At 47.4% G+C, this 26628-nt stretch overlaps 1 protein-coding gene and 1 pseudogene across 8 annotated transcripts in view; one reads left to right on the forward strand and one right to left on the reverse strand.

The window, feature by feature from the left end:
- Ikzf4 (IKAROS family zinc finger 4) overlaps positions 1–26628 on the forward strand; it is a 49118-nt gene extending 22490 nt beyond the window's left edge. For 2 of the 8 annotated variants that reach the window (XM_029553859.1, XM_029553858.1), the window contains 7 exons: positions 3373–3424; positions 13261–13365; positions 14507–14767; positions 15810–15977; positions 20667–20816; positions 21231–21362; positions 22802–26628. In XM_029553859.1, the coding sequence (XP_029409719.1) occupies positions 3385–3424; positions 13261–13365; positions 14507–14767; positions 15810–15977; positions 20667–20816; positions 21231–21362; positions 22802–23562 (1617 nt within the window). In that variant the 5' untranslated portion in view covers positions 3373–3384 and the 3' untranslated portion in view covers positions 23563–26628. Of the gene's footprint in view, positions 1–3216; positions 3425–9804; positions 10136–11958; positions 12053–13260; positions 13366–14506; positions 14768–15809; positions 15978–20666; positions 20817–21230; positions 21363–22801 lie in introns of those variants that run through there. The other 6 variants (XM_008848692.2, XM_029553861.1, XM_017802083.2 and 3 more) reach the window with 6 other exon arrangements.
- Positions 16858–17241, reverse strand: LOC103746521 (annotated as a pseudogene).

Here is a 26628-nt window from a genome sequence, read left to right on the forward strand (position 1 = left end):
TTCCTATTCATGATTCAAGGACTTTCTTTTCCCCCTAGAGATAAGAGTTATGCAATTTGGGAGTCTTTTAGATAGACCCACTGAAGGGGTACTCCAATTGCCTCCCTGTTCAGCACAGAAGAAGCCAGAGCAGTCTGTGTCCAGATTCCCTATTGGCAATTTGGGTAACCTCTTCAGAGGATAGTGTGCTAAGAATAGGAGATAGGAATTGGCTATGCAGCTAGGGTAAAGACCCCAAAGAAAAGTAGCCAGTTTCTTGGCTAAAACGCACAATGGCCTTGGGCCTCTTATCAATATACTCCGTTCAAAAGGCCAAAAAATGTCAAAAATATTTGGGAGCTTTAATCTAATCCTTAAAAGATTTTAGGGTTACCTCTTCAGAGTGGGAAATGTTAGAGTAGCCAAAAGCCCCATTTAAAAAAAAAATCAAAGAAGAAAGAATACATGAAGTTATCAAAAAAAAGTGATAATTGGCCGGGCGTGGTGGCGCACACCTTTAATCCCAGCACTCGGGAGGCAGAGGGAGGCAGATCTCTGAGTTCAAGGCCAGCCTGGTCTACAAAGTGAGTTCCAGGCCAGCTGGGGCTACAGGGAGACCCTGTCTCAAAAAGACCAAAAAAAAAGAAATAAGTGATGGGGAAATATGGGAGGAGTTTAGAGGGGAGGGAGTGGACATGGGTTTGATCAAAACACCTTCTATGCATGTATGAAATTCTCAATAAATTATTTCAAAAGTAAAAAAGAAAAATAATAAATAAAATATATTTTTTTAAATAATAAATCTTCTTCAAAAAGGAGAACTAGAGAGATGGCTCAGTGGTTAAGAGCACTGGCTGCTCTTACAGAAGACTCAGGTTCAGTTCCAGCACTGACATGGTGATTAACAACCATCCATAGCTCCAATTCCAGGTGGATCTAGTGACCTCTTTCAGCCTTCAAAGACATCATACACACTTATTTACAGGCAAAATACTCATACATGTAAAATGAAAATTAATTAATTAATTAATTAAAAAAGAGTGCCTTTAGAGAAGCATGTGGCCTAAGTTCTTATTCCGTTCTCACCCTGGGACAGTCAACTCAACTACTCGAAGCCTCAGCTTTTCCAAACAGAAAATAGGGAAATTGTCCCTACCTATGTGTGTGTGTGGGGGGGGGCGGGAATGTGTGAGGGAAGTCATATATGGCTCCTGAGCTTTGCAGTTGGTTTTGAAAAATCCCAAAGGGCATTTATGGAGCAGATGATCTGGAAACAACAGAAGCTGCTGAGTAGACTGGCCTCCCTTGTCTTGAGATCTCTGAGCACCTCAAGATTTGTGGCTATTACCGAGGGTCTGAGTTATCTGACCATGTGCTCTTGGGCTTTTCTAATCATTGCCCCTAAGGGAAACTTTAAGCAACCACTTATTATTGTGGCCTGTTGGAGCTGGGACTGTATGTAGCTCAGTGGCATGGAATTGTAGCTTCTTTTAGAGGTCGGGTCCCAAAGCTCAGTCCATTCGAGGATGTCAAGGAAAGAGGAGTGGATGGGCTGGAGAGATGACTCAGCGATTAAGAGCACTGGCTGCTCTTGCCGAGGACCCCGGGTTCAGTTCTCAGCACCCACATGGTGGCTAACAACTGTCCTAACTCCAGTTCTATGGGATCCGATGCCCTCTTTTGTCCTCCTTGAGTGTTGCACAACACAAGTGCACTTAGATACATGCAGGCAAAATGCTCATACACATAAAATAAAAATAAATATTTAAAATAAATGTAACAAAGATATTGGCCACGGGGGAAAGCCATTTGAATAGTTTAGACCTTAGAGAGTAGCAGTGGTACAGAACTTGCCTAACATGAGTGAGACCCAGGATTTAATACTCAGCACACACACGCAGTTTATTTTACCTTCAATAGAGAGGTTATCCCTGAACCTTGAGGTGGGCTCCTTTTCTACTTTATCTTCCACTCTCCTGTTACCCTCCCTCCTGCTACATGCACCCCAAAAGAAAAAAGAATTCCTTGAATGACTGAATATGGCTTTTTTTTTTTTTTTTTAACAGTCTCACTACACAACCCAGGCTATTCTGGAACTCAAGATCCTCCTAGTCCCTGGATTACAGGCCTATACCAGCCTCCAGGGCTACATTAAGCTTCTTCCTACCCTGTCCTCTAACTGGAGTCTGGCACCTCTGTGGGGCTGTTTGCCTCTTGAGGGCTGAGGTGTAACCCAGCTACAGCATCAGCTCCACTGAAGGGAGAGGATCACTCTCCAAATCCAGAGCACTCTGCACTAAAGTAATGTTTCTATCGTAGAAGCTTTGAGAGTCCTAAAGAATGTAGGTTGGGGGCTGGAGAGATGGCTCAGCAGTTAAGAACACTGGCTGTTCTTGCAGAAGACCTGGATTCAAATCCCAGAACCCACATGGCAGCTAACAACTGTCTGTAACTCCAGTTCCAGGGGATCTGACAACCTCTTCTGTCCTTCTCAGACGTTACAGAACATGGGTGCACTTACCTACATGCAGGCAATACATGCATACACATAAAAATAATAAAAATATTTAAAAGAATGTGGGTTGGCAGCACTTGGAAGGCAGAGGCAGGCAGATCTCTGTGAGTTCCAGTCTAGCCCAGGGCTACATAGTGAGACCCTATCTTAAAAAATAAAATATAGGGGCTGGAGAGGCTGGAGAGATGGCTCTGTAGTTAAGAACACTGGTTGTTCTTGCAGAAGACCCGGGTTTGAATCCCAGCACCCATGTGGCAGCTAACAACTGTCCATAACTCCAGTTCCAGGGGATTGGATGGCCTCTTCTGTCCTCCAAGGGCATTGCATGACATGGATGCACTTACCTACATGCAGGCAATACACTCATACACATAAAATAATACATTTTTTTAATCTTTTTGAGACAGGGTCTCCCTGTAGCCCCAGCTGTCCTGGCTGGCCTTGAACTCACAGAGATCTACCTGCCTCTGCCTCCCAAGTGCTGGGACTACAGGCATGTGCCACCATACCCGGCAATAAAATATTTTTAAAAAAAGGCTAGGTGTGGTGGCGCACGCCTGTAGTCCCAGCACTTGGAAGGCAGAGGCAGGCGGATCTTTTCGAGTTCAAGGCCAGCCTGGTCTACATAGTGAGTTCCAGGACAGCTGGGGCCACAGGGAGACGCTGTCTCAAAAAAGACAAAAAAAATTAAAAATTAAAAATAAATCTTTGGATTTGAAGTCAGGTTACATTGTCTCTTTGGACAAAAAAGGGTTTTGTTCTTTAGGATAGTGTCAGGCCACACTATCTTTTCCATTTCTTGTTTAGTCCACAATGTAGAAGAAAAGCCTCATCCTTTCCCAAATGTGGCTAATAGCAACTCTTTTCTCTTTCAACAGAATCTTTTTAAGATGGACACAGAAGACTGCAATGGCCGCTCCTCTATGTCTGGTATGCCTCCTGTGTGTTCCATTCCCATGGGCCTGGGAACAGACACTGTCCTGTGGGTCAAGGCAGATAGCCCTGGCACACAGCCTCTACATGACTAAATGTCAGTCACAGTTGACACTCAGTGCTTCGTAGTTCTCAGTAGTAGTATGCAGTTCTCTTGTGGGTCTCCCTGTAGCCCTAGCTGGCCTGGAACGCCCTATATAGACCAGGCTGGCCTTGATCTCACAGAGATCTGCCTGCCTCTGCCCCCTGAGTGCTGGGATTAAAGGTGTGTGCCACCATTGCTGGCTTCCTCTTGTGATTTTATATTCCTAGTGGTGATTCTCGTCCCTAAACGTCTTAGGGGCTGAGGAGATGGAAGGGGGCAAGAGGAGAATAAAAATGGGTGCTGTGAAATGGATGATCTGAAGGAACTAGATGGGAAGAAAATGTGGTCTTTCTCCTATCCTGTGAGGGCACCAGTCAAACATGGAATTCTGCCCTGCTAAGGAGAGTAGACCAGCTTTCTAAAATTTAAAGCCTGCAGGGGGCAAGAACTTATGTGAATGGATAAAGTGGGCTCTAAGTAGGAGAGAAGGGGATGTCAGGAGCTGGAGCACACACATCCCACCACTGTTGGTCAGTGTCCACTGGCCACTGCCATGCAGGAATGTATAGCCAACTTTTCAAGAGAAATCAGAAATCTGATTGACTGACTGACGACTGACTGACTGACTGATTGATTGATTGATTGATTGACAGTGCCTTACTCTGTGGCTCAAGCTGGCCTGGAACTCACTATATGGCCCTAGGCTGATCTCAAACTAGCCTGCCTCAGCTCCCCAAATGCTGAGTTAAAGGCGTATGCTACCATGCTATCCTGTCAAGCAAAGGTCTGATTTTTTTTTTTTTTTTTTTTTTTTTTTTTTTTTGAGACAAGGTATGTAGCCCTATGTAGCCCTAGCCAGCCTGGAACTTACTATGCAGACCAAGCTGGCCTGGATCTTACAAAGATCTTCTAGCCTCTACCTCTCCAGTGCTAGGATTAAAGACATACACTACCATGCCTGGCAGAAGTCTGAATTGTGTATGTGAGTGTGTATGTGTGTGTGTGTGTGTGTGTGTGTGTGTATGAGTGTATTGCCTGCATGTATGTAAGTGCACCTGTATTGTGCAGTGCCCTCAGAGATCAGAAGAGGGTATCAGATTCCCCTGGAACTAGAGTTATAGACAGTTGTTAGCTACCATGTGGGTGCAAGAGCAGCCAGTGCTCTAACTGCTGAGCCATCTCTCCAGTCCCAGAAATCTGCATTTTTTTTCAGTCTTTCTGAGACTGTCTCCCTGTAGCCCCAGCTGCCCTGGAACTCACTATGTAGACCAGGCTGGCCTTGAACTCACAGAGATCCACCTGCCTCTGCCTCCCAAGTGCTGGGATTAAAGATGTGTACCATGCCTGGCTAATAGAAGTCTGAATTTTCTTTTTTTTAGAAGTCTGAATTTTTATGTGAAATAATTACTCAAGCCAGGCCTGATGGTACATGCCAATAATCCCATCACTTGGGAGGCTAAGGCAGAAGGATTGCCATGAATTAGAAGCCAGCCAAGGCTACAGAATGAGACCTTGACTCAAAGGAACAAAAAGAGAGAATAAAATGACTCAGTTGGTTTTTTTTTTTTTTTTTTGAGACAGGGTCTCCCTGTAGCCCCAGCTGTCCTGGAACTCACTATATAGACCAGGCTGGCCTTGAACTCACAGAGATCTTCCTGCCTCTGCCTCCCAAGTGCTGGGACTATAGACATGCACCACCATGCCCAGCTGCCTCAGTATTTTTTGTCTTTTAAAAATATTTGTTTATTTATTTTTGAGACAAGATCTTTCAGTAGCCACAGCTGGCCTGGAACTCACTGTGAAAACAAGGCTGGCCTCAATCTCACAGAAATCTACCTCTGCCTCCCAAGTGCTAGAATTAAAGGCGTGTGGCACCACACCAAGCCGATTTTTTAAAAAATATTTTATATATTATTTTTATTTTATGTGTATGAGTGTATTGCCTGCATGCATGTGAGTGCACCTGTGTCAGGCAATGCCGCATGTAGGTCAGAAGAGGGCTTCGGATTCCCGTGGAACTGGAGTTAAGGACGGTTTGTGGCTGCCATGTGGGTGCTGGGAATTGAACCCAGGTCCTCTGCAAGAGCAGTCGGTGCTCTTAACCACTGAGCCATCTCTCCAGCCCCTGAGCTGATTTTTTTATTTTTATGTGTATGAGTAGTTTGCCTGCATGTATGTAAGTGCATCCATGTGTACAATGTCTGTGGAGGCCAGAAGAGGGTATTGTATCCCTTGGAAATGGAGTTATGGACAGTTGTTAGCTGCCATGTGGGTGCTAGAAACCGAACCCAGGTCCTCTGGAAAAGCAGCCATCCTCTTAACCCCTGAGCCATCTCTCCAGCCCCCTTGAGTATTTTAAAAAGTACTCTATGAGGCAAATCAGATTTGTGTATGGCCTGAATTCATCCAGTAGACCACTGGTTTACATCCTTTGAAGACAGGGACAAAGAACCCAGTTCTCATTCTCCTCAATCCACAATGATAACAGATTATAGGCTTTTCAACCTGCCAAATATTTTTACAGAAGAAATCATTACCTGTTATATGAATAGATTTTAGAAGTATCAAAATAATCAGGGTTAATAAAGTACAAAGAAATAAGGGGGAAAGAACTGGGAACATAGCTCAGTTGGCAGGTTGCTTGCCTAACATGCACAAAGCCCTGGGTTTGATCTCTAGCACTACATAAATCAGGTGTGCTGATGCATGCTTGTAATCCCAGCATGAGAAGGAGCTTTAGTCAGCCCATTTTCTGAGACTGTAGAAAGCACCTAAGACATAGTTTAGCCTGGCATGGTGGCCTGTACATTTAATTCTGATACTTGGGAGGCAGAGCAAGTGGATCTCTATGAAATTGAGGCCAATCTGGTCTACATAGTAAGTATCAGGCCAGCTGGAGCTATAGAGAGACCCTGTCTCAAAAGACTTAAAACAAAAAAGACATAGGCCAGTGTGGTGGCTCACACCTTTAATCCCAGTACTTGGGAGACAGAGGCAGGCAGATCTCTGTGAGTTCAAGGCCAGCCTGATCTACATAACAAGTTCCAGGCCAGCTGGGGCTACAGGAAGACTCTGTCTCAAAAAGACCAAAAACAAAACAAAAAAACCACCACCAACAACAAAAAACATGGTCAAGTGTTTTTTTTTTAATATTTTTATTTTATGTGTATGCACGTATTGCCTGCATGTAGGTAAGTGCTCTCCTGCCGTGCAATGCCGGAGGTCAGAAGAGGCTGTCAGATCCCCTGGAACTGGACTTATGGACAGTTGTTAGCTGCCATGTGGGTGCTGGGATTTGAACCTGGGTCTTCTGCAAAAACAGCCAGTGTTCTTAACCACTGAGCCATCTCTCCAGCCCCATGGTCAAGTTTTTAAAAAATATTTTACTACTTTTATTTTATGTGTATGAGTGTAATGGCTGCATATAGGTAGGTGCACCTGTGTCATGCAGTGTCCTCAGAGGTCAGAAAAGGGTGTCAGATTCCCTGGAATTGGAGTTATAGATGGTTGTTAACTGCCATGTGGGTGCTGGGAATTGAACCCAGGTCCTCTCCAAGAGCAGCTGGTACCCTTAATTGCTGAACCATTTCTCCAGCCCCCTCATTTTGTTTGTTTGTTTGTTTCTTTGTTGAGACAAGGGTCTCATGTAGCCCAGGCTGGTCTTATATTCGCTATGTAGCCAAGGCTGGACTTGAACTCCTGATGTGATGTTCCAAATTCTCTTTAACTATTAGAATGCCACGGCCATAAAACAGATATGGTAGCACACACATTTATAATTCTAGTATTTGGAAGGTAAAGCAAGAGGATCATGAGTTCTATGCCATCCTGAATTATACAGCAAAACCCCGCCTCAAGTTTTTCAAACGGGTATGGTGATGCACGCCTTTAGTCCCAGCATTCAGGAGGCAGAGACAGGTGGATCTCTATGAAATCAAGTCCAGCCTGGTGAGTTCCAGGCCAGCTTGGGCTACAGGGAGACCCTGTCCAAAAAATAAAAATAAAGAAAGAAATTTTTAGGGCCGGGCGTGGTGGCACACGCCTCTAATCCCAGCACTCAGGAGGCAGAGGCAGGCAGATCTCTGTGAGTTTGAGGCCAGCCTGGTCTCCATAGCGAATCTAGGCCAGCTGGAGCTACAGGGAGACCTTGTCTCAAAAAGAAAAAAAAAAATTTTTTTTAAATGTTGCATGTGATGACACATGCCTGTAATGCCTGTAATTTCAGCACTTAGGAGGAAGCAGGAGGACTGTGAGTTGGAGGCTAGCCTGCACTGCATAGGAAGACCCTGTCTCAATAAAACAAAAAAATTCAAGTGCCATTATGGAAGAGCTGTAGTTTATTTACTACTCTAAAGTAGAATCAATGAAAGGATTCTTGACATGCACTGAAAGAGATAGTCAAATAGGTGACACACACCTAAGAATCATTGGCACTAGCTGGGTCATGTGCAGAAAGATGTTGAAGGATTGGATCAGGCAGAGATACTTGGTACCTGCCATTATGGTGGACAGAATGCCAGGATCAGGTAGACTGATTCAGTTGAAAAGAGGCCCTTCTGAGGAACCAGCCAGTCCTCCTACCTCCTGTCCAGTCAAGCAGATTAACTATGGAGCTGCAGAAATACTTAGACCCCTGTTTGTGCTGGTGACCATTCAGATGGATGAAGTCTAGTCCCTGCAGTAAGGTAGGCTACTGAGAAACTATGAAGGACTCTGGGAAGTGTCCCACGAGCGCTCTTCAGTAGTGTCTCTGGAGAATGTTGGACACTAGCAAAGTTTTTGAGAGTATTTGCTTCATGATGAAGCCAAGCTTTGCTTGCTTATGGGGCTGACACTGCCTCCATGAGAAGTAACCTCTACACAGTGGTTTCTAAGTGAAAGCAGCCCCAGCTGCTCCTGTGCATTGACAAATCTAGATGTCAGCAGCTACCTCAGAGCAGAAAGGGAGCCTCAAGGCAGGGCTGACATTAGGTCTGCTGAGTGCCCCCTTCAGAGCCAGGCATGGCCAAGATGTGCACCTGAGGCAGCTGAGAACCCATCACTGACCCCTTCTCCTGGGCTGATCCAGAAGCAGAGGGTTGGTCCCAGTGTCTAGCCCTGTAACCACCCTTTCTGAGATCATCACAGCTCTCTGCCTCCAGGAGAGATGGCCTCCCTCCCTGACCACCTGAAGGAGGGAGACTTCTGTTCAAAGGGATTTTTACCACCTCACAGAACCTGATTCAGAAAGTTATTTTCCCTTTCCCTTTTTCCTTCAAAAGGTACAAATGATTCCCATGGGGGAGAAAAGCAGGAGTCAGCTAACTTACAACACAGATTCCCACCCCCCCACAACCCCCACATACACTACAAACAGAAACAGAGTTGCCCAAACCTGGCTCAGGAAAGGAACTGACTGAGCAATGCTTGTCCCACGTATTCTGGTGTGTGAAATGTTTAAGAGAACTTTAGAAGAAAAGGATGCAAGGGTGGGCAGCCCAAAGTTTCATGGCCCCTCCCACCCCCAAATTCTTGGAATCAGAAAATGTAGTCTTCCAAAGTAGGTCAGCTCAGCGGTGAGCAGATCTTCTGGAAGGGAACAGAGCAGGGGCCTTGTCCTGATAGAGGACGAATGCGTCCAGGGCTCTAGCTGCTGGCGCCCCCCCCCCCCCCCCCCCCCCCCCCGCCACAATGGACGAAGCCTGGACCAGTCTTTTCACCCAGGATCTGAAAGAGCCCAGGGCCACAGTACCACTAGTCTGAGATTAGACTATCATGGGCCCTCTCACTGCTGGGAAAAGGGGCTGTCAGTTCTCAGACCTAGAGAGGAGGGGAAGAAGGACAGAGGAGCAGGAGTATGCTGGGGGAGGGGCTTTCTGCCAATCCAGGAGCCTTGAAGCTGCCCTGTGTCGGGGGGGGGGGCCCCATGACCTTTGGGGCCTTGGCTTCCCCAGCTCGCAGAGGCAGAGGATTGAGACCCCACTCCTCCCCAAAGGCCTTTTGCGCTCTCTCCCTCCCTCTCTCTCTCTCTCTCTCTCTCTCTCTCTCTCTCTCTCTCTCTCTCTCTCTCTCTCTCTCTCTCTCTCTCTCTCTCTCTCTCTCTCTCTCTCTCTCTCTCTCTCTCTCTCTCTCTCTCTCTCTCTCTCTCTCTCTCTCTCTCTCTCTCTCTCTCTCTCTCTCTCTCTCTCTCTCTCTCTCTCTCTCTCTCTCTCTCTCTCTCTCTCTCTCTCTCTCTCTCTCTCTCTCTCTCTCTCTCTCTCTCTCTCTCTCTCTCTCTCTCTCTCTCTCTCTCTCTCTCTCTCTCTCTCTCTCTCTCTCTCTCTCTCTCTCTCTCTCTCTCTCTCTCTCTCTCTCTCACACACACACACACACACACACACACACACACACACACACCCTGGGCTGAGCTGTTCTCGCTGGCTGCAGCCGTGGGCCCCTGCTCACCGTGCCGCTGCCACTGCCTGCGAGATGACGGCGGTTCCCCTCACTTCCAGGAATCCACGCTTCCTGGAAGGTGAGTGGCTGGGCTCACCCCTGCCTGCCACCGAGACGCAGACATGCACACACCACCCGCACTCCCTCGCCGTTTCCAAGGCGGCGGCCGCGTTCGCACCCCAGGGTCTCACCGGCAAGGGAAGGATAATGTAAGTTCAGGCAGAAGGCGGCTAGCGGAGGGGGGAAGGGGGCTGTTGGGGCTAGGGAGTCAATTCAGTAACAACTCCCAAGCCTGAAGAGAGGGAGAGGATGGGGGCTGTGTGTGTGTAGCGGGGGAGGGGGCGTTCCTCCTTGCACTTGCGGAGGATGGGAAAGGGTGTTTGGTGTTGCTAAGCAAAGACGGTGACTTGGACGGTGGGAGCTTGTGGTGACATCTTGATTAGGCCTTGGGGACCAGAGCAGCCAGGGGTGGAATGCTGAAACAGGCCTGGGTGGGAATGGGTAGTAGAGGGAACTGAGGTAAGGAAGAAGAGCTTGACAGTAGATGCCTCAGCCTGGAACAGAGATCTGAGGGGCCTCAGCCTCTTCCCCACAATAGAGCCGGGGATGGAGTCTTTCTTTGCTCATACATCCACTGTTCCCTAATAGCAGGCTAGTATCCTGTCACCTGGAGCCCATGGTCAAGAAGGGAAAGCAGGAGGCTGAGGTCCTTTGCAGAAAGGTGCAGAGGCTCGCACAGCTCCAGGCTATTCCCTGGAGACACCCACTCAAGGGATCCAGGAGAGGGCTGGTCTCCTTCAACATGTGAGGCATATTTAGCTTGTGCAGGGCTCCCAGGTTCCTCCCCTCCTGCTTTTCTGCCCTTTCTCCACCTCCCAGTTCCTCTGATGTAAACCTGATGATTTAGCTTTGCCCTCTGGAGGTTCAACAAATCTATGATGACTTTGACCAAGAAAATGTCTCTGAGACCTGAGAAAAGCCTTAATTCTTGGCTTTGACAGTCTGGGATTTCCTGGGAGTCCCAGGCATTTGAAATTCCCTCACTGGGGTTTCTGAGGCTGAGAGAGGAACTGGTGAGTTTCCTAAATCTGACTCCAGTCCCAGTCACCCTCAGGCTAGAAGTCAAAAATCCCTGGAGCCCCTCAAAGACTTTCTCGTCTCTGACAGATTCCTTAGGTTTTAGTCCCATGAAAGTAGACTTGAGCCCATCTTCCTTCTTACCTTTATTTATCCTAGGGACGACACCAGCATCAAAGAGCCTCTGGAATTACTGGTGTGCCCAAAGCTTCTGCTTGCTCTCCTGTTTCCAGCCCTTAATTGGGAGAGCCACAAAGGATGCTTTCCCTCCAATGTCCCCAAACATCCCTTTAAGGTTATTCCCCAAATAGCTAGTTCCTGTCCTAGAGGCAGTCTCAGCCCCCAAAGGACCAGAAGGATTTCCAGGAACCTCACTCATCCTTTTAGGATGGAAGCCTCAGAGTGTCCCCCATTACTAATATCAAGTGATTTAGGACAGGTTGGCGCTAACCTTTGAAAAGAATAAGAAGCTGGGTGTGGTGGTGCATGCCTGTAATCCCAGCACTTGGAAGGTTGAGGCAGGAGGATTGTGGGTGAGTTTCTTACTTAGGGCTACATAACAAGGACCTGTCTCGAAAAAAAAAAAAAAAGGAATAAGAGGATGCCCTTCTCTTTTCAGCCCTTCTAACTGCCTAACCTCAGTAAACCCTACACTCATTGAAAGGGCTTTAAAACTGGGTTTGATCTACAGTCTTAACCCACAGCTCTGAGATGCTCATTTCATGGTTTGTATCTGGTGTTGATTTCAGGCAACTTTTTAAGGAAACCACTGCTCACCTAAGGAGCCTCAGCTAGGAAAACTCAGATTCAAGCCATAAGGCTTTTTCTATAGACAGTGAACAAATTTCCTCAGGCTTTGCTGGGATAGAACGGGGAAATGGGACTTATAGGAGAGGATATGAACGGGAAATGGTCCCAAAGTCCTGAGTGGTTGTTTTCTTCCCACTAACCAAAGCTGGAGAGGGATCCCTCAGGAGGGTGTGTTCCGGATTTCTTGCCTCAGGCCCAAGACTCCAACCATTTTATAATGGAATCTTTATTTTGTGAAAGTAAGTATGTGCATAGCTGGGCAATTGGGTAAAGTTCTAATAGGTGGACTGTAGGGATGAATTTTAGGGTCTCTCTCTTTCTCTCTCTTTCTTTTCCATATTTAGGCCTTGTGTGCATATACCCATGCATGCTCATGTTAGCAGATAATATAGACAGCTGTGATGTTTATCCCAGTAGGTATGTTCTCTTTATGTGTATCTACATATGTGATCTCTGTTTGTGTGTTTATCTATATGTGTTTTTATTTCACTCATTTGTGCAGAAGATTGTGGGGAGGAGGGAATTTTTTAAGACACTCATTTTCAGGTATGTTATCTGATTTTTAAGAACATTATAATTTCAAAACGCATTTTTACAAAGCGATTGGTCAACAAATGAATACATTCAGGATAATTGATGGTTAGCACTCAAGAGAGCATCAGATAGTAAATATCAACTAGAAAGGTTTCTAGAGTCTTCATATTTTTGCTAAATTTAGAAACACAATGAGACCAACTCTCCCCCACTGAGACAGAGACTCCCACTTGGCCAAGTAGTAGTTAAGAATGTGGCACTTACTGTCTGGTCCTACCCCTGCTCCACCACTACCAGCTTAGACAAGTAACCTAACTTCTTTTGTGTCTCTGAATCTGAAAAATTAAAATATTCTAGTACCCATTTCATAAGGTGGTTATGAAGCTTAAAGAAGATGATTTATTCCAAGCACATGGAATAATGCCTGGCACATAGTATACACTCAGTAAATTAGCAACTGCCATTGTTGCTAATATTATCATTAGATTGTAGACAGTTGCAGATGCCCTTCCTGCAGATCCCAAAGTGGCTACTGGGGACTCCAGAGAAAGCCATAGGAACGTTTGGGGTCACCTCCTTGTCAGGACCCTATCCTCTGTTCTTCCCTGGCCCGCCCAGCCCTAGCCCTGCTTCCTGCAGAGTCAGACAGTGATGCTCTTCCCCTCAGGCCTAGATAAAGGTAGGGTAGGTGAGGTCAGGCCTATTGAGCTCACGGAAGTCAAAGTCGGCACTGGGCACCAGGCTGGTGAGGCTACAAGGTGTGGTACTCAGCATACAGTCCTGCCTTGTACCTCGCTATAGACTAAATGTTTGTGAAATTTAACTGATTTTTTTTTTTTTTTTTTTAAGATTAGGTAATGAACTGTAGATGGCTCCAGCCCAGCTTTACCTGCCTTCTGTTCTCTCCTCCAAGGTAGCGGGGACTCATCTCTGGAGAAGGAGTTCCTTGGGGCCCCAGTGGGGCCCTCGGTGAGCACCCCGAACAGCCAGCATTCTTCACCTAGCCGCTCACTCAGTGGTAAGTGTGACCTCCTACCCACTCCTCACACTAGGTGTTTGGCCCTCAATTTGCCTTCTCCTGGCAGCCATTTCCCGTCATCTCCTGGTTTCCTGCTCAGAAACTCTGAAAGCAGGAAGGAGCCCAGCATCTCAGGCTCTCCTGACTTCGAAAAGAGAGTGAATAGCTAGTGCCAGAGTAGGGTAGAACTAAAAGGTGTCTGGGCAGCATTAAGATAGACTCCAAAGAGAAATTCTGGAACTGGAGAAGTAGGGTGGCAAAAATTGTCATAGGTAGAGAGAAGTAGGAAACAGAGTAACAAGTCCTTGCCACCTCCCCATTCCCTCTTCTCCTGCCAGGCAGGGTCCTCCTGATTGCGTCTCCCCACCTGGCCCTAGATCTATGACATTCTCTAAATGGTTGGAATAGCCAGGAATGTAGGTCAGAGCCAGTGCCAAAGCCTTCTCCTTGCTGGCTCCTCCCCTCTGTCCCCTCAGATTTGCAGGGAGAGGCGTAGGGGTTTCAGTCTTACAGGGTGAGAGATAAACCATATCTGTCTTCCAGTTTGACCCTCTCTTTAGTTTACTGTCCCCTTTCAGTCTCTCTAGACTGTTTTCCCACCACTGTTACTTGCTGACTTCCTGCCCAGGGCCAAACCAGACATCTTTCTTAATGACAAAAGAATGGAGGCAAAGGTTCTCCTAAGTCACCTCCTCTACCTCCTCTACCCAATGACAGAAGTCATACTATGTACCCCAGACTTATTCTTGTAAAGCCTATTTGCCTGATGGGTGGGAGAGAAGAAGGCAGGGTTGCTTTGAGTTCTAACAAGACTGTGGAATCACCACCTGGGGTAAGGGGCTAACACCTGTATGTCTCAGGGCTTGCAGATACTCTTCTTGGACTATAGAAGTGTCATTCAAAACTGGGTTTGGTGGCAAACACTTTTAATCCCCGCACTGGGGAAGCAGAGGCAGATGGATCTCTGTGAGATCAAGGCCAGCCTGGTCTACATTCTGAGTTCCAGGCCAGCTGGGGCTACAGGAGGCCCTGTCTGAAAAAAAAAAAAAATCCCAAAACCCCAAAGTGTCATTCTGGCTGGCAGGTGGGTTCCCCCTTTGCCTGTTTCCATCCTAAACAGCAGCCCCTCCCCCTCCTCCAGCCAACTCCATCAAGGTGGAGATGTACAGCGATGAGGAGTCCAGCAGACTGCTGGGGCCAGATGAGCGGCTCCTGGATAAGGATGACAGTGTAATTGTAGAAGACTCATTGTCAGAGCCCTTGGGCTACTGCGATGGGAGTGGGCCAGAGCCTCACTCCCCTGGTGGCATCCGGCTACCCAACGGCAAGCTCAAGTGTGATGTCTGCGGCATGGTCTGTATCGGACCCAATGTGCTCATGGTACACAAGCGCAGCCACACTGGTGAGTAAGCCAAAGGGCTCTGTGGAGGAGTTCTGGGTAGGGCTGGGCTTGGGAGGCAGAGCTGTGCTAGGACATTGGTAGGGAGGGCTGGAGAAGACCTGGAGTGGGATGGCTCAGAAAGGGAAAGGATATTTTCTAACTGACATGTTTTCTAACTAACAAAAAAAGTAAGAGGAGGAGGAGGAAGAGAGAGAGGGAGAGAGAGAGAGAAACAGAATTTGGATTCCCCCAAACACTTGTCCCTCCCTGGCACTTTTCTTTCTTTTTTTTTAAATTTTATTATTTTTATTTTATGTGTATGGGTGTATTGCCTGTATGTAGATAAGTGCACCTGCATTGTGCAATGCCTGCAGAGGTCAGAAGAGGCTGTCGGATCCCCTCAGACTGGAGTTACGGACAGTTGTTAGCTGCCATGTGGGTGCTGGGATTTGAACCCGAGTCTTCTGCAAGAACAACCAGTGTTCTTAACTGCTGAGCCATCTCTCCAGCCCCCCCTCCCTGGCACTTTTCTTCAACTGATGTTATAAAGAAAAACTACTACTTTTCTCAGGATATAGGGAGAGTGAGTGTTGAAGTCAGAAGGAGCCTGGATGCTGCAGAATAGATCAATGGTGAAATGTGTGCTTAGCACGTGTAAGGTGCTAGGGTAGCCCTCCAGCACCAAAAGATGGGAAGGGGGTGGGGCCACCTATAGTCCAACAGGGGCAAAATTCCTGGGCCTTCCCATCTCATAATTAAGGGGAAAAAATGGGGGCAGGGACAAAAGCATCTGCTTACCCTCCTCAGACTTGGGGCTCCTGGGGCAGAGTGGGCTGAAGGGTAACAGTCTTTTGGCATGTTGTTCTAGGTTCTGAATTCCTTTCTTGCCACACAACTCTAATCTACACCTTTCCAGGGTAAGACCACCCCCAGGTGATCTCTATAAAAGCAGGCCTGGTATGTGTGGTACTTACTGCCCCTCAACAGTGTGTCCAAAGAACCTTCCCGTCACCCTTCAGCACCCCTTGCCCCAGGCCTCTGGAACCTGCTCTTTTGCTTGTAGGTGAAAGGCCCTTCCACTGCAACCAGTGTGGTGCCTCCTTCACACAGAAAGGAAACCTGCTGCGCCACATCAAGCTGCACTCTGGGGAGAAGCCCTTCAAATGTCCATTCTGCAACTATGCCTGCCGCCGACGAGATGCACTCACTGGCCACCTTCGCACACACTCAGGTCAGTGACCATCCAGAAGGAGCCGAGAAAGTGGGGCCCTGCACACTCAGAAAATGGGGCTCTAAGACTCCTCTACACCGAGGAGGGGCAATGTCTGTCACTGAGGAGAGGCAAGCACTCATGGAGCACCCACAGAACAGATAAGACCCTGCCTCCCTAACTCCTCCTCTGAGTAGCAAGTCCTATGACGAATTGGGGGTACTCTTTGCTGGGGTATTTACTGCTATACTCTGTGGCAAAGGAGCATGGCTGATGTTTTTGGCTTCTCTCTGACTTTTGTTTTCTAAAGATTATAATGAACCCGGGCATGGTGGTGCATGCCTTTAATGCCAATACTCAGAAGGCAGAGGCAGGCGGATCTCTGTGAGATTGAGGCCAGCCTGGTGTACATAGTGAGTTCTAGGCCAGCTGAGGCTATAGGGAGATTCTGTCTCAAAAAGAACAAAAAAAATTAAAATAAAAAATGTAATGATGTCAACAGTGCATGTGCCCCATCGCCACCACTTCTGAGCCCCATGGGAGGCTCTCTTCCCACTCTCACTTGTCCCAGGCCCCACACTTGTCACCATCTTCACCTACCCCTCTGAATACCAGAGGTCTTGGACAATCACTGTATGTCCTCCCCCTCTACTTCCTAGTGGTTCTTATAAATATCGATGGGCCTCCCAAACTGGAGGAAAGGGAGCCCAAAAGGAGCCCATTTCCAAATATGAAATGAGTGTCCCATTTCTCCTCTCTATTCTGAAAGGTAGTCATTTCCCCATGGGCAGGATCAAGTCCAGAGAATACCCAGGTAGACCACTGTTGGGGAACTGGATTAACAAAAAAATTTTTTTAATTTAATAAAGTTTTATTTTTCCAAACATACAGTCAGTTGAACCTATTTAAACATCTTCACCAGAGCTGGGGCATCTCCACCCTTTGTATTTCTGGTGTAAATTACTTGGGCTCTGTGTTTTGAAACCAGTTTGTTAATTCCTTTACTAAGGAGCTCCTGAAGGACTGCCCTGGCCAGGGAACCTCAAAACTTCAGTCTCTCAGAGACCACAGCTGGGATAATAAGTTTATAGTTGGGAACATCCTTACAGAGTTTGTCATATGTAGCCTTGTCAAACAGGAGCAGGTTGTTGAGCTTGTCCTGAACTTTGCCTTTGGACCACTTCTTTTTGGCCTTGCCCCCAGACTTGTTTGCTGGGTCTTTGTCTCTCTTAGCGGACTTCCTGGTGTCCTTCTTCTCCTTGTCCTTGGGCGGCATGGCAAAGCTCCAAGAGTACTGGTAAGCACTGCAGCCTCGCTAAGATGTTGGACCCAAGATTTTTTAATCCAATCAAGACTATCTGCCAGCACTCAGGAGGCAGAAGCAGGCAGATCTCTGTGAGACTGAGGCCATCCTGGTCTACATAGAGAGTTCCAGGCCACCTGGGGCTATAGGGAGACCCTCTGTGAAAATAAAACAAACAGAAGACTATGTGTAGCTGGGTATGGCTCTGTCTCCTAGCACCTGGGAGGTGGAGGCAGAAGGATCAGGAGTACAAAGCTAGCCTGGGCTACATCAGACCCTGCCTCACAAAAGAAAAGAAATGAAAGACTGTTTTGGGTCAGTAATTGTTGGAATGATTTGAACAAATAGTACTCGTTAGGTATTTTACTAAGTTTTGGACTCTGGGCTTGGATTTGAGAAGAGGCCAAATTCAGAGACTAAAGCTGGCAAGGAATAAGGGAGTTCAGGACTGAGAAAAGGCAAAAGGGGAAGAGGGAAAGAACTAGTGGGGTCTGTCCTTAGAATCTTTCCTGGATGCTTTTTTCTTAAACTCTCCTGGGTAGGACCTAAAGGGACAGAGTAGAGGAAGCATCTTCTACTTCCATCCAAACTTGCCCCAAGTTCTCCCAAGTCATGGGGACGCTTTGTCTCCCCCACCCCCTACACTTTTTTTTGAAGCAGGATCTCATATATCCCAGGCTGACCTGAAACTCCCTACATAGCTGAGCATGGCCCTCAATTTCTGATTCTCCTCTTCCATCTCTTGAGTGCTAGGATTAGAGGTATACACTACCATGCCTGGTTTATGCAGCCCTGGGAATAGAACCCAGGGTTTCCTTCATGCAAGCATTCTACATCCCCCACCCTGAATGTCCCCTTTGGCTGACAAGGAAACTGATGCTATGGGGGGAGGGGGGGTTGGTTATGGGTCATATATGTGGGTCATATAGCTTTCCCCATAGGCAGGATCAAGTCCAGAGAGCACCCAGGTAGACCACTGTTGGGGGACTGGATTACCAAAAATTTTTAATCCAATCAAGACTATCTGCCAGCACTCAGGAGTCAGAGGCAGGCAGATCTCTGTGAGACTGAGGCCAGCCTGGTCCCATTATTCTATAGCCTAGCTGGTCTCCATCAAGATCCTGTGCCAGACATACGTGCTCTTCATTCTCAGGAAAGGGTGGCTCCCCTGCTTTGGTACAAGGATGGTTTGTTTCTTTTTGAAACAGGGTTTCTCTGTAGCCCCAGCTGGCCTTGAACTCACAGAGATCCACCTGCTTCAGCCTCCCAAGTACTGGGACTACAGGCATGCACCACCATGCCCGGCAGCCCCCAGAATTCTTGAAAAGGACAATAGGATAGATTTGAGATGTCTGTCATTCTATAGGAGATTAAGGGGGAAAGCAAACACAAGTGGAGGTCCTATCTCTGTGAGACACTTCCCACACTGTAAGAAACAAAGGGCTAAGAGCTGGAGAGATGGCTCAGTGGTTAAGAGCACTAGTTGCTCTTGCAAAGGACCCAGGTTCAATTCCCAGTGCCCACAAGGCAGCTAACAACCATCCATAACACCAGTTCCAGGGGATCCAGTGCCCTCTTCTGACTTCTGTGGGCATTGCATAACATAGATACACTTATGTACATGTAGGCAATACACTCATACACATAAAATAGAAATAGTAAATAAAAATAATTATTTTATTTTGTTTTTTTTATCTTTTTGAGACAGGGTCTCCCTGTAGCCCTAGCTGGTCTGAAATTCACTATGTAGACCAGGCTGGCCTTGAACTCACAGAGATCCACCTGCCTCTGTCTCCCAAGTGTTGGGATTAAAGGCATGTGCCACCATGCCAGGCTAATAAAATATTTTTTTAAAAAAAAAGAAACAGAGGCCTAGAGAATCATTCCTCTCCCATATGCTAAGCCATTTCCTCAAGGATCTTGGGCAAAGAGGCCCCTGGTGCTCATTTCTTCCCTTAAACACCAGAGTTTATAGACCCAGAGCAAATTGACAAAGGTTGATTTAGTTGCAGCCAAGCATAGACATATGTGGGGGGTGAATAATAGTTACCAATCTCCTAGCAATGCCTCCTGCTCATTAGTAGCAATAAACATGAATATACAATATCTTGTTCCTCTTCCTTTCTTCTTTCCTCTCACAATAAACCATCTCTCAAGGGTTATCCTCAAATGAAGTTACCAAGGCCTGGAACTCACTATGTAGACCAGGCTGGCCTTGAACTCACACAGATTCACCTGCCTCTGCCTCCCAAGTGCTGAGACTACAGTCATGCACTACCACGCCTGGCTATATTACATTTCTTTATAAGATCTTTGTATCACATTCTTTTTTTTTTTCTTTTTTGTCTTTTTGAGACAGGGTCTCCTTGTAGCCCCAGCTGTCCTGGAACTCACTATGTAGACCAGGTTGGCCTCAGACTCACAAAGATCCACCTGCCTCTGCCTCCCAAGTGCTGGGATTAAAGGCATGAGCCACCACACCCCGCACATTCTTTTTTTTTAATATTTTATTTATTATTTTTAGTTTATGTATGCGTGTATTGGCTGCATGTAGGTAAGTGCACCTGTGTCATGCAATGACCTTGGAGGACAGAAGAGGCCATCAGATCCCCTGAAACTGGAGTTACTAACAGTTGTTAGCTGCCATGTGGGTGCTAGGATTTGAACCCAGGTCTTCTGCAAGAACAACCAGTGTTCTTAACCACTGAGCCATCTCTCCAGCCCGGTATCACATTCTTTTTAAAAGAAAAATAAACACAAACTTGTTCTCTTTCTTTCACTCTTCATCTTCTCTGTTCTTTAATTCTTTTTCTCTTTCTTGTCACTGATGGACTTTCTGGTGTTCTTTTGGTGCTTCAGTGTAGAGACAGAAAATGTTATCAAAACCAGACAAGGGATAGAGGTAAAGGTCAAAGAGAGCTGCCCATCCTGCTGGCTGTTCCTCCAGCCCACCAATTTCCCCCAGACCAAAGCAGAGAGTTTGCAAGCAAAAAATCCCCTTTTCTGATAAACAGCTATTACACCCGTCTGCCTCATGGAAAGGTTAAACCACAGTCTGGGCCCCAGACTCTGAGATCCTGGGGTGGGGCTTACCTGCTTACTAGGGACGACGATCCCTAGGCCTTCACTTCCTTTGAACAGCAAGTTGAACATCTAGAAGCCCACTACCAGCCTGAAGCTGTATGCCATGGGGTCCTGTCCCTTCACCGCACGTTGTCCCTCTTTCTCAAATTTGGTTCATCTGTCCTTTGTTATAAGTGGAGTGAGAGAGGGGAAGACAAGGAGAAAAATTCAACTTAGCAAGCTTCTCTCCTCTGCATGCCAGTGTACGTTTGCTCTTGGACGATTCTGCAGCAGGGATACAGGGAGAAGTAACTCTGATGCCGCCTCTGCGCTCTCCTCCACAGTCTCCTCTCCCACAGTGGGCAAACCCTACAAGTGCAACTACTGCGGACGGAGCTACAAACAGCAGAGTACCCTGGAGGAGCACAAGGAGCGGTGTCACAACTACCTACAGAGTCTCAGCACTGAAGCCCAAGCTTTGGCTGGCCAGCCAGGTGGGGCTGTGGGCAGTAGCATGGGGGACCTGAGGGCAGGGTCAGAAGTGCAGGACAAGTGATTCTAGCACCTCTTCCCAACAGGGGCAAGGTACGTAGGATAGGAACGGTCACCTCCAGTGAATCTACCAACACCCATTCCTCACTCCCACAGCTGGTGCCCTATGGCAGGTGGGATGGGGAGATCCAGAGACAGGGGAAGTTTGGATCTACATCTTTAGTCTCAAGGGAGAGCACAAGGAGTATGAGAGCAGTTGTATATGTACTCAAACTACCTGAAGTGTTGCTCAGATGAGTTTTAGGTGGGTAAAGAGCCCAGTTTTCTAGGCATTGGGTATGACCTTGCTGGTTTTCTCCAGGCAAAGGCTGCTAGGCCAATGCCTCTGGAACTCAGCTACCTGCCCCTCCCCCCAGGTGATGAAATGCGTGACCTAGAGATGGTGCCAGACTCCATGCTGCACTCATCATCTGAGCGGCCAACTTTCATTGATCGCTTGGCCAACAGCCTCACCAAACGCAAGCGTTCCACCCCACAGAAGTTTGTAGGTAAGAGTCCAGTTGGAAAGGAGACATCAGCCTTAAGCCACAGCCAAGTGAATCAGGGCTATGATTGCCATCAAACCATAGATGTGGTTTGGAGTTTTTATTTAGGGAAAGAAAGCAGCCTCATTGTCTCTGTAGTGCTCAGACTGTTCCCTCAGACAGAAAGGACAGGAGAGGGAGAGGGAAGACATACATCAAGGCAGAGAGAGGGACATGGTGGTGCACACCTTTACCACCAGCACTTGAGAGGCAGAGGCAGAGGTAGGTGAGGAGGGGAGGAGGATAGTTCAGTTCATAAAGTGTTTGTTTTGCAAGCATGAGAACCTGAGTTTGATCCCAAAACCCACATAAAAACACCAGGCATGGTGGCATGTGCTTATAATCCCAGTGTGGGGTGTCAGTAGAACCCTGGGGTTCTCTGGATAGCCTGCCTAGCCTAATTGGTGAGTTTCAGGCAATCAGGGACCCTGTAGCAGTGGCTGGTGTTCCTGAGAATGACACCTGAGGTTGTCCTCTGACCTCCCATGCATGTGCACATACATGTCCATGCATCCACACACACATGGAACATACACATATGTACATACACACATATAGGCATTAAAAAGAGAAAGAGAGAGTAGAGAGGGGTCAGTATTGAGGACTCTCATGGTAATTATAAGGAGAGGTGGTTGAGGGCTCGAGTTTTCCCAGTTTGAGGAATAACAAGGCCTTTGGTCTGTCTGGGCTCTTAAGCAGCAGGGAAGGAAGTGGACATGTGGTTCCCTGACCTAAAACTGGTATTATCTTGCCGGGTATAGCAGAGGCAGGTAGATCTTTGTGAGTTCGAGGCCAGCCTGGTGGTCTACATAGCGAGTTCCAGGCCAGCTGGGACTACAGAGAGACCCTGTCTCAAAAAGACAAAAACACAAAACCCAAAAAAACCTGGCATGCTCTCTCAGGATCTGAAACTTTATAGATGATGACTGCAGTATTAAAGCCGGGGAAGCTTGCAGTTAGGGACAGGCCCTCCCAGAACACCTGACCCTCAGGGGAAGTAAATGAGGTGTATTAACCAATGTTACCTGGGGCTAGGGATGTGTTAGTGGTAGGCTGTGTGCTTAGTATATGTGAAGCCCTGGGCTTGATTCCCAACACTAAATAATAATAATGATAATGATGGTGTTACATTTAGGCCCCTGGGTAAGAAAACAAGGGAGCAGCACTTGGGAGGGGAGGCAGAGGCAGGTGGATCTCTGTGAGTTCTAGGCCAGTCTGGTCTACACAGCTGGTTCCAGGCCAGCTGGAGCTCCACAGTGAGACCCTGTCTCAAAAAAAAACCCAAGCCAAACCAAAACCACAGCAAAAACAAATACAAATAAAAATAAAACAAAATAAAGAAATGATCCTGGGCAGAACTTAGAACTTCAAACCCAGCCCTGCTGAGATCTTATTCTCTACAGGTGAAAAACAGATGCGCTTCAGCCTCTCAGACCTCCCCTATGATGTGAACTCGGGTGGCTATGAAAAGGATGTGGAGTTGGTGGCACACCATGGCCTGGAGCCTGGCTTTGGAGGTTCTCTAGCCTTTGTGGGTACAGAGCATCTGCGTCCCCTCCGCCTTCCACCCACCAATTGCATCTCAGAACTTACACCTGTCATCAGCTCTGTGTACACCCAGATGCAGCCCCTTCCCAGCAGACTGGAGCTTCCAGGGTCCCGAGAAGCAGGTGAGGGACCCGAGGACCTGGGAGATGGAGGTCCCCTCCTCTATCGGGCTCGAGGCCCTCTGACTGACCCTGGGGCATCCCCTAGCAATGGCTGCCAGGACTCCACAGATACAGAGAGCAACCACGAAGATCGGATTGGTGGGGTGGTATCCCTCCCTCAGGGTCCCCCACCCCAGCCACCTCCCACCATAGTGGTGGGCCGGCACAGTCCTGCCTATGCCAAAGAGGACCCCAAGCCACAGGAGGGGTTGTTGAGGGGCACCCCAGGCCCCTCCAAGGAAGTGCTTCGGGTGGTGGGTGAGAGTGGTGAGCCTGTGAAGGCCTTTAAGTGTGAACACTGCCGCATCCTCTTTCTGGACCATGTCATGTTCACCATCCACATGGGTTGCCATGGCTTCAGAGACCCTTTTGAGTGCAACATCTGTGGTTACCACAGCCAGGACCGGTACGAGTTCTCTTCCCACATTGTCCGGGGGGAGCATAAGGTGGGCTAGTGACTTCTCCCGGTATCCCCACCCTCAGTCCACCACTCCACTGTCCCACCTACAGGTGTCTAGCCCTATTCTCATTACAACCAGGAATTTTACATTGTAGCCCTAACCACTGGCCACCTCACTTCACACTTGACTCTGACCCTTTTCACCTATCCCCTCTCCATGACCAGTTTCAGCATTGTGATGGAACAGGTCTTTTGCTTATATTTTTCCTTCTACTAAACTTCTCTTATCCCAGCATCTTTGCTATTTATTAATGTTTTTTTTGTTTTTGTTTTTGTTTGTTTTTTGCATTTTGCCTTTTTAAACTTATGGCAATCTCTCACTACTCCTTAACTCTCGTACCCACAGCTCCCTCCTCCTCAAAGCCCAATTTTTTTTTTTGTGGATCCAGCATCCTCCAACAGCCCCAGGGGTCAGAAGCTCTTCTTCATACTAAGAGACTTTGAGCTTCTTGCTTTATTCCTTACCCTTGTTTATCTGATTCTTCACTTTTGATGCTGATACCTCCCGATGGCCCTACCTTAGCTCTGTGGCATTATTATCTCCTCTCTGGGACCCTTCAACCTGGTACTCCATACCTCTCGTGCCCTCTCACTTTAGGCAGCTTGCACTATTCTTGAAAGAAGAATTTCCTTATTTGGCAGTAGGAGGGGCTGGAGAAATTCTCCCCAGGCACTGTGGACTGAGGGTCCTCTTGATCTCCCGGGGAACATGAGCTCCCTAAAGCCTACATTCAGGATCTCCCTCCAGGATGTGATATAGCTCTTCCCTCTCCCCAGCCCACCCCTCAACACTGCTCTGGTCTCTTCAACTTGCCACTCTACTAGGTGGTGGCTTTTCTCCTTGGAATGCCCCCATTTTATATTCTCAGGGGCCAAAGCTAGGTCTGCAACCCTCTGTCTCTGACACACTGGGAGCTGCAGGTGCCTAGTTGAGAACCAGGGCATGAGAAGGGGGTGGGTAGAAATCTCCTCCACCTCTCAGACTTCTTCACTCTAGTGACCTTCCTAGGCTCTCAGGGACTCCTCTGTCCCCGTCCTATGAGAAACTGGTGGGTTGCTGCACAATGACCAGGGGTCGCTCAGCCCCATCAGTCATGCTGCCTTCTTCCTCTCCCTTCCAGCAGGATTCACCCTCTCATTCCCAGGCTCCTGGGCCCTGTTATTATCAGTGGCAGGGAGAAAGGGGTGTCTCTTATCTCACTTTGAATTTTCAGTATAACCAAAAATTGTCCCAGGATGAACAACAACATGTATGTGCCCATCACCCATTCTACCCTTGTTCCAGCAAGAATGGGATGGTCACAGTTAACTGGGAGTCATCCTTCACTGCCGCTCCAGACACAGGGCAGGAGGGGAACTCTTCCCTGGCGGCTGCAGAGACCCCTGGCTATTTTGGATAACCAAGGATTCATGAGAACAGGCAGGAGAAGGCATAGCTCCACTGCATGTGGAGGTCTCTTTCTACAAAGAGCTCCCTGCCAAGGCCACAGCCATCCAACTCTCTGCTTCGACATTCAAACCAAAGGCTGTTTTTCTATGTTTAAAGAAAAGAAGAAAAAAAAGAAAAAAAGAAAAAACCAAACACAGCACCTCATAAGTTATAATTCTTGGTCCTCTCTCCTTTATCTCCCTTCCCCTTCCATCTTTCTTTCCACATGCCCTCTCCTTATTGGCTCTCTGCCTCTCCTATTTTTCTTACTCCCTTTCAGGGATATTGTGGGGGATAGTGAAGGGTGGACTAAGAATCAGATCCTGGGATTGGGGCTCTTAAGGATTCTAGGAAGAGTCTACTTTACCCTGTTGTAGAAAGGAGGGAAAAAGCTTTCTCCTCTTCTTCCTTTTCCTCCTGCATTATGTGGTTTCCCCCTAGAGAACCAGATTGGCAGGGAGAGGCTTTGTGGGGTATTCTTCCTCCTTGACAATGTAGCAATAAACAGGTACTGCCAAGGGCAGAGAATGGGGAGTCAGCTCCAAAGGGAGTGGTCCCTAGAGAAGGGAAGGGTCTTCTCAACAGAACCCTTGGTCTAGCTCCTTGTCCAGGATGGCAGTAGAGCAGAGGTTAGTATCTGGGCTTCTCCTAAACTATTCTGGCTATTGAGCCCCTCCCCATTAGACTTGCCCCTCCCACCTCTTCTGTGTCTCCTGTGTATTTGGGGATACCTTATAAGGACTAGTCCCTTCTGGGGTATCAGAGCCTTAGAGTGCTCCGTCCCTCCTCTAGTCAGCCTTAGCACCTGTCACCTCCCAGAACATGAAAGACTATACTCTGAGGCTATCCCCCATGCCCATGAGAGCAGAGATTGGAAGGGCAAGACCAGGTGCTAAGGAGGAGAGAGAGGGGCATCCTGTCTCTCCACCATCACTGCACTTTAACCAGGGTCTTAGGTACAAAATCCTACTCCTCAGAGCCTTCCAGCTCTGGAACCTCAAACATCCTCATGCTCTCTCCCAGCTACTTTTGCATAAAAAAGGTAAAGAAAAAGAAAAGGAAAAAAATAACAAAACACACCAAAACTCACATGGAGAAAAGAGGTGTTTTCTTTTTTATTGCTATTCAAAACCTTAACATCATAGATAAAAAGGGGGGAGAAAGAATTTCTAAACAGACACTTTTCCAGACCTTTGTTTTTGTGTGTGTCAGTGTCCAAGCTGCAGATGGAATTTTGTAATACTTCTGGCAGCTCTTTCCTTGTGTATATAATATATATATATATTTTTAATCAGAAATTATGGAGATCAAAAATAAAACACAGAAGCAAGTGCAATACCACCTCTCTCCTTCTCCCCCAGGGTTCCCTTTGTAGCCTATTTGGTGTCTCTTTTGACCCTTGCCTCTTCACCTCTTCTCTCTTCCTCTGGTTCTTACCTGCCCTCCTCTCCCCTTTTTTAAAGAGTTTTTCTCCTTTCTCAAAGGGAGTTAAACTAGCTTTTGAGACTTATTGCAAAGCATTTTGTATATGTAATATATTGTAAGTAAATATTTGTGTAATGGAGATATACTACTGTAAGTTTTGTACTGTACTGGCTGAAGGTCTGTTATAAATAAACATGAGTAATTTAA

Source organism: Nannospalax galili, unplaced genomic scaffold, assembly GCF_000622305.1.
Source record: "Nannospalax galili isolate Female #2095 unplaced genomic scaffold, S.galili_v1.0 scaffold2124, whole genome shotgun sequence".
Lineage (NCBI taxonomy): Eukaryota > Metazoa > Chordata > Mammalia > Rodentia > Spalacidae > Nannospalax > Nannospalax galili.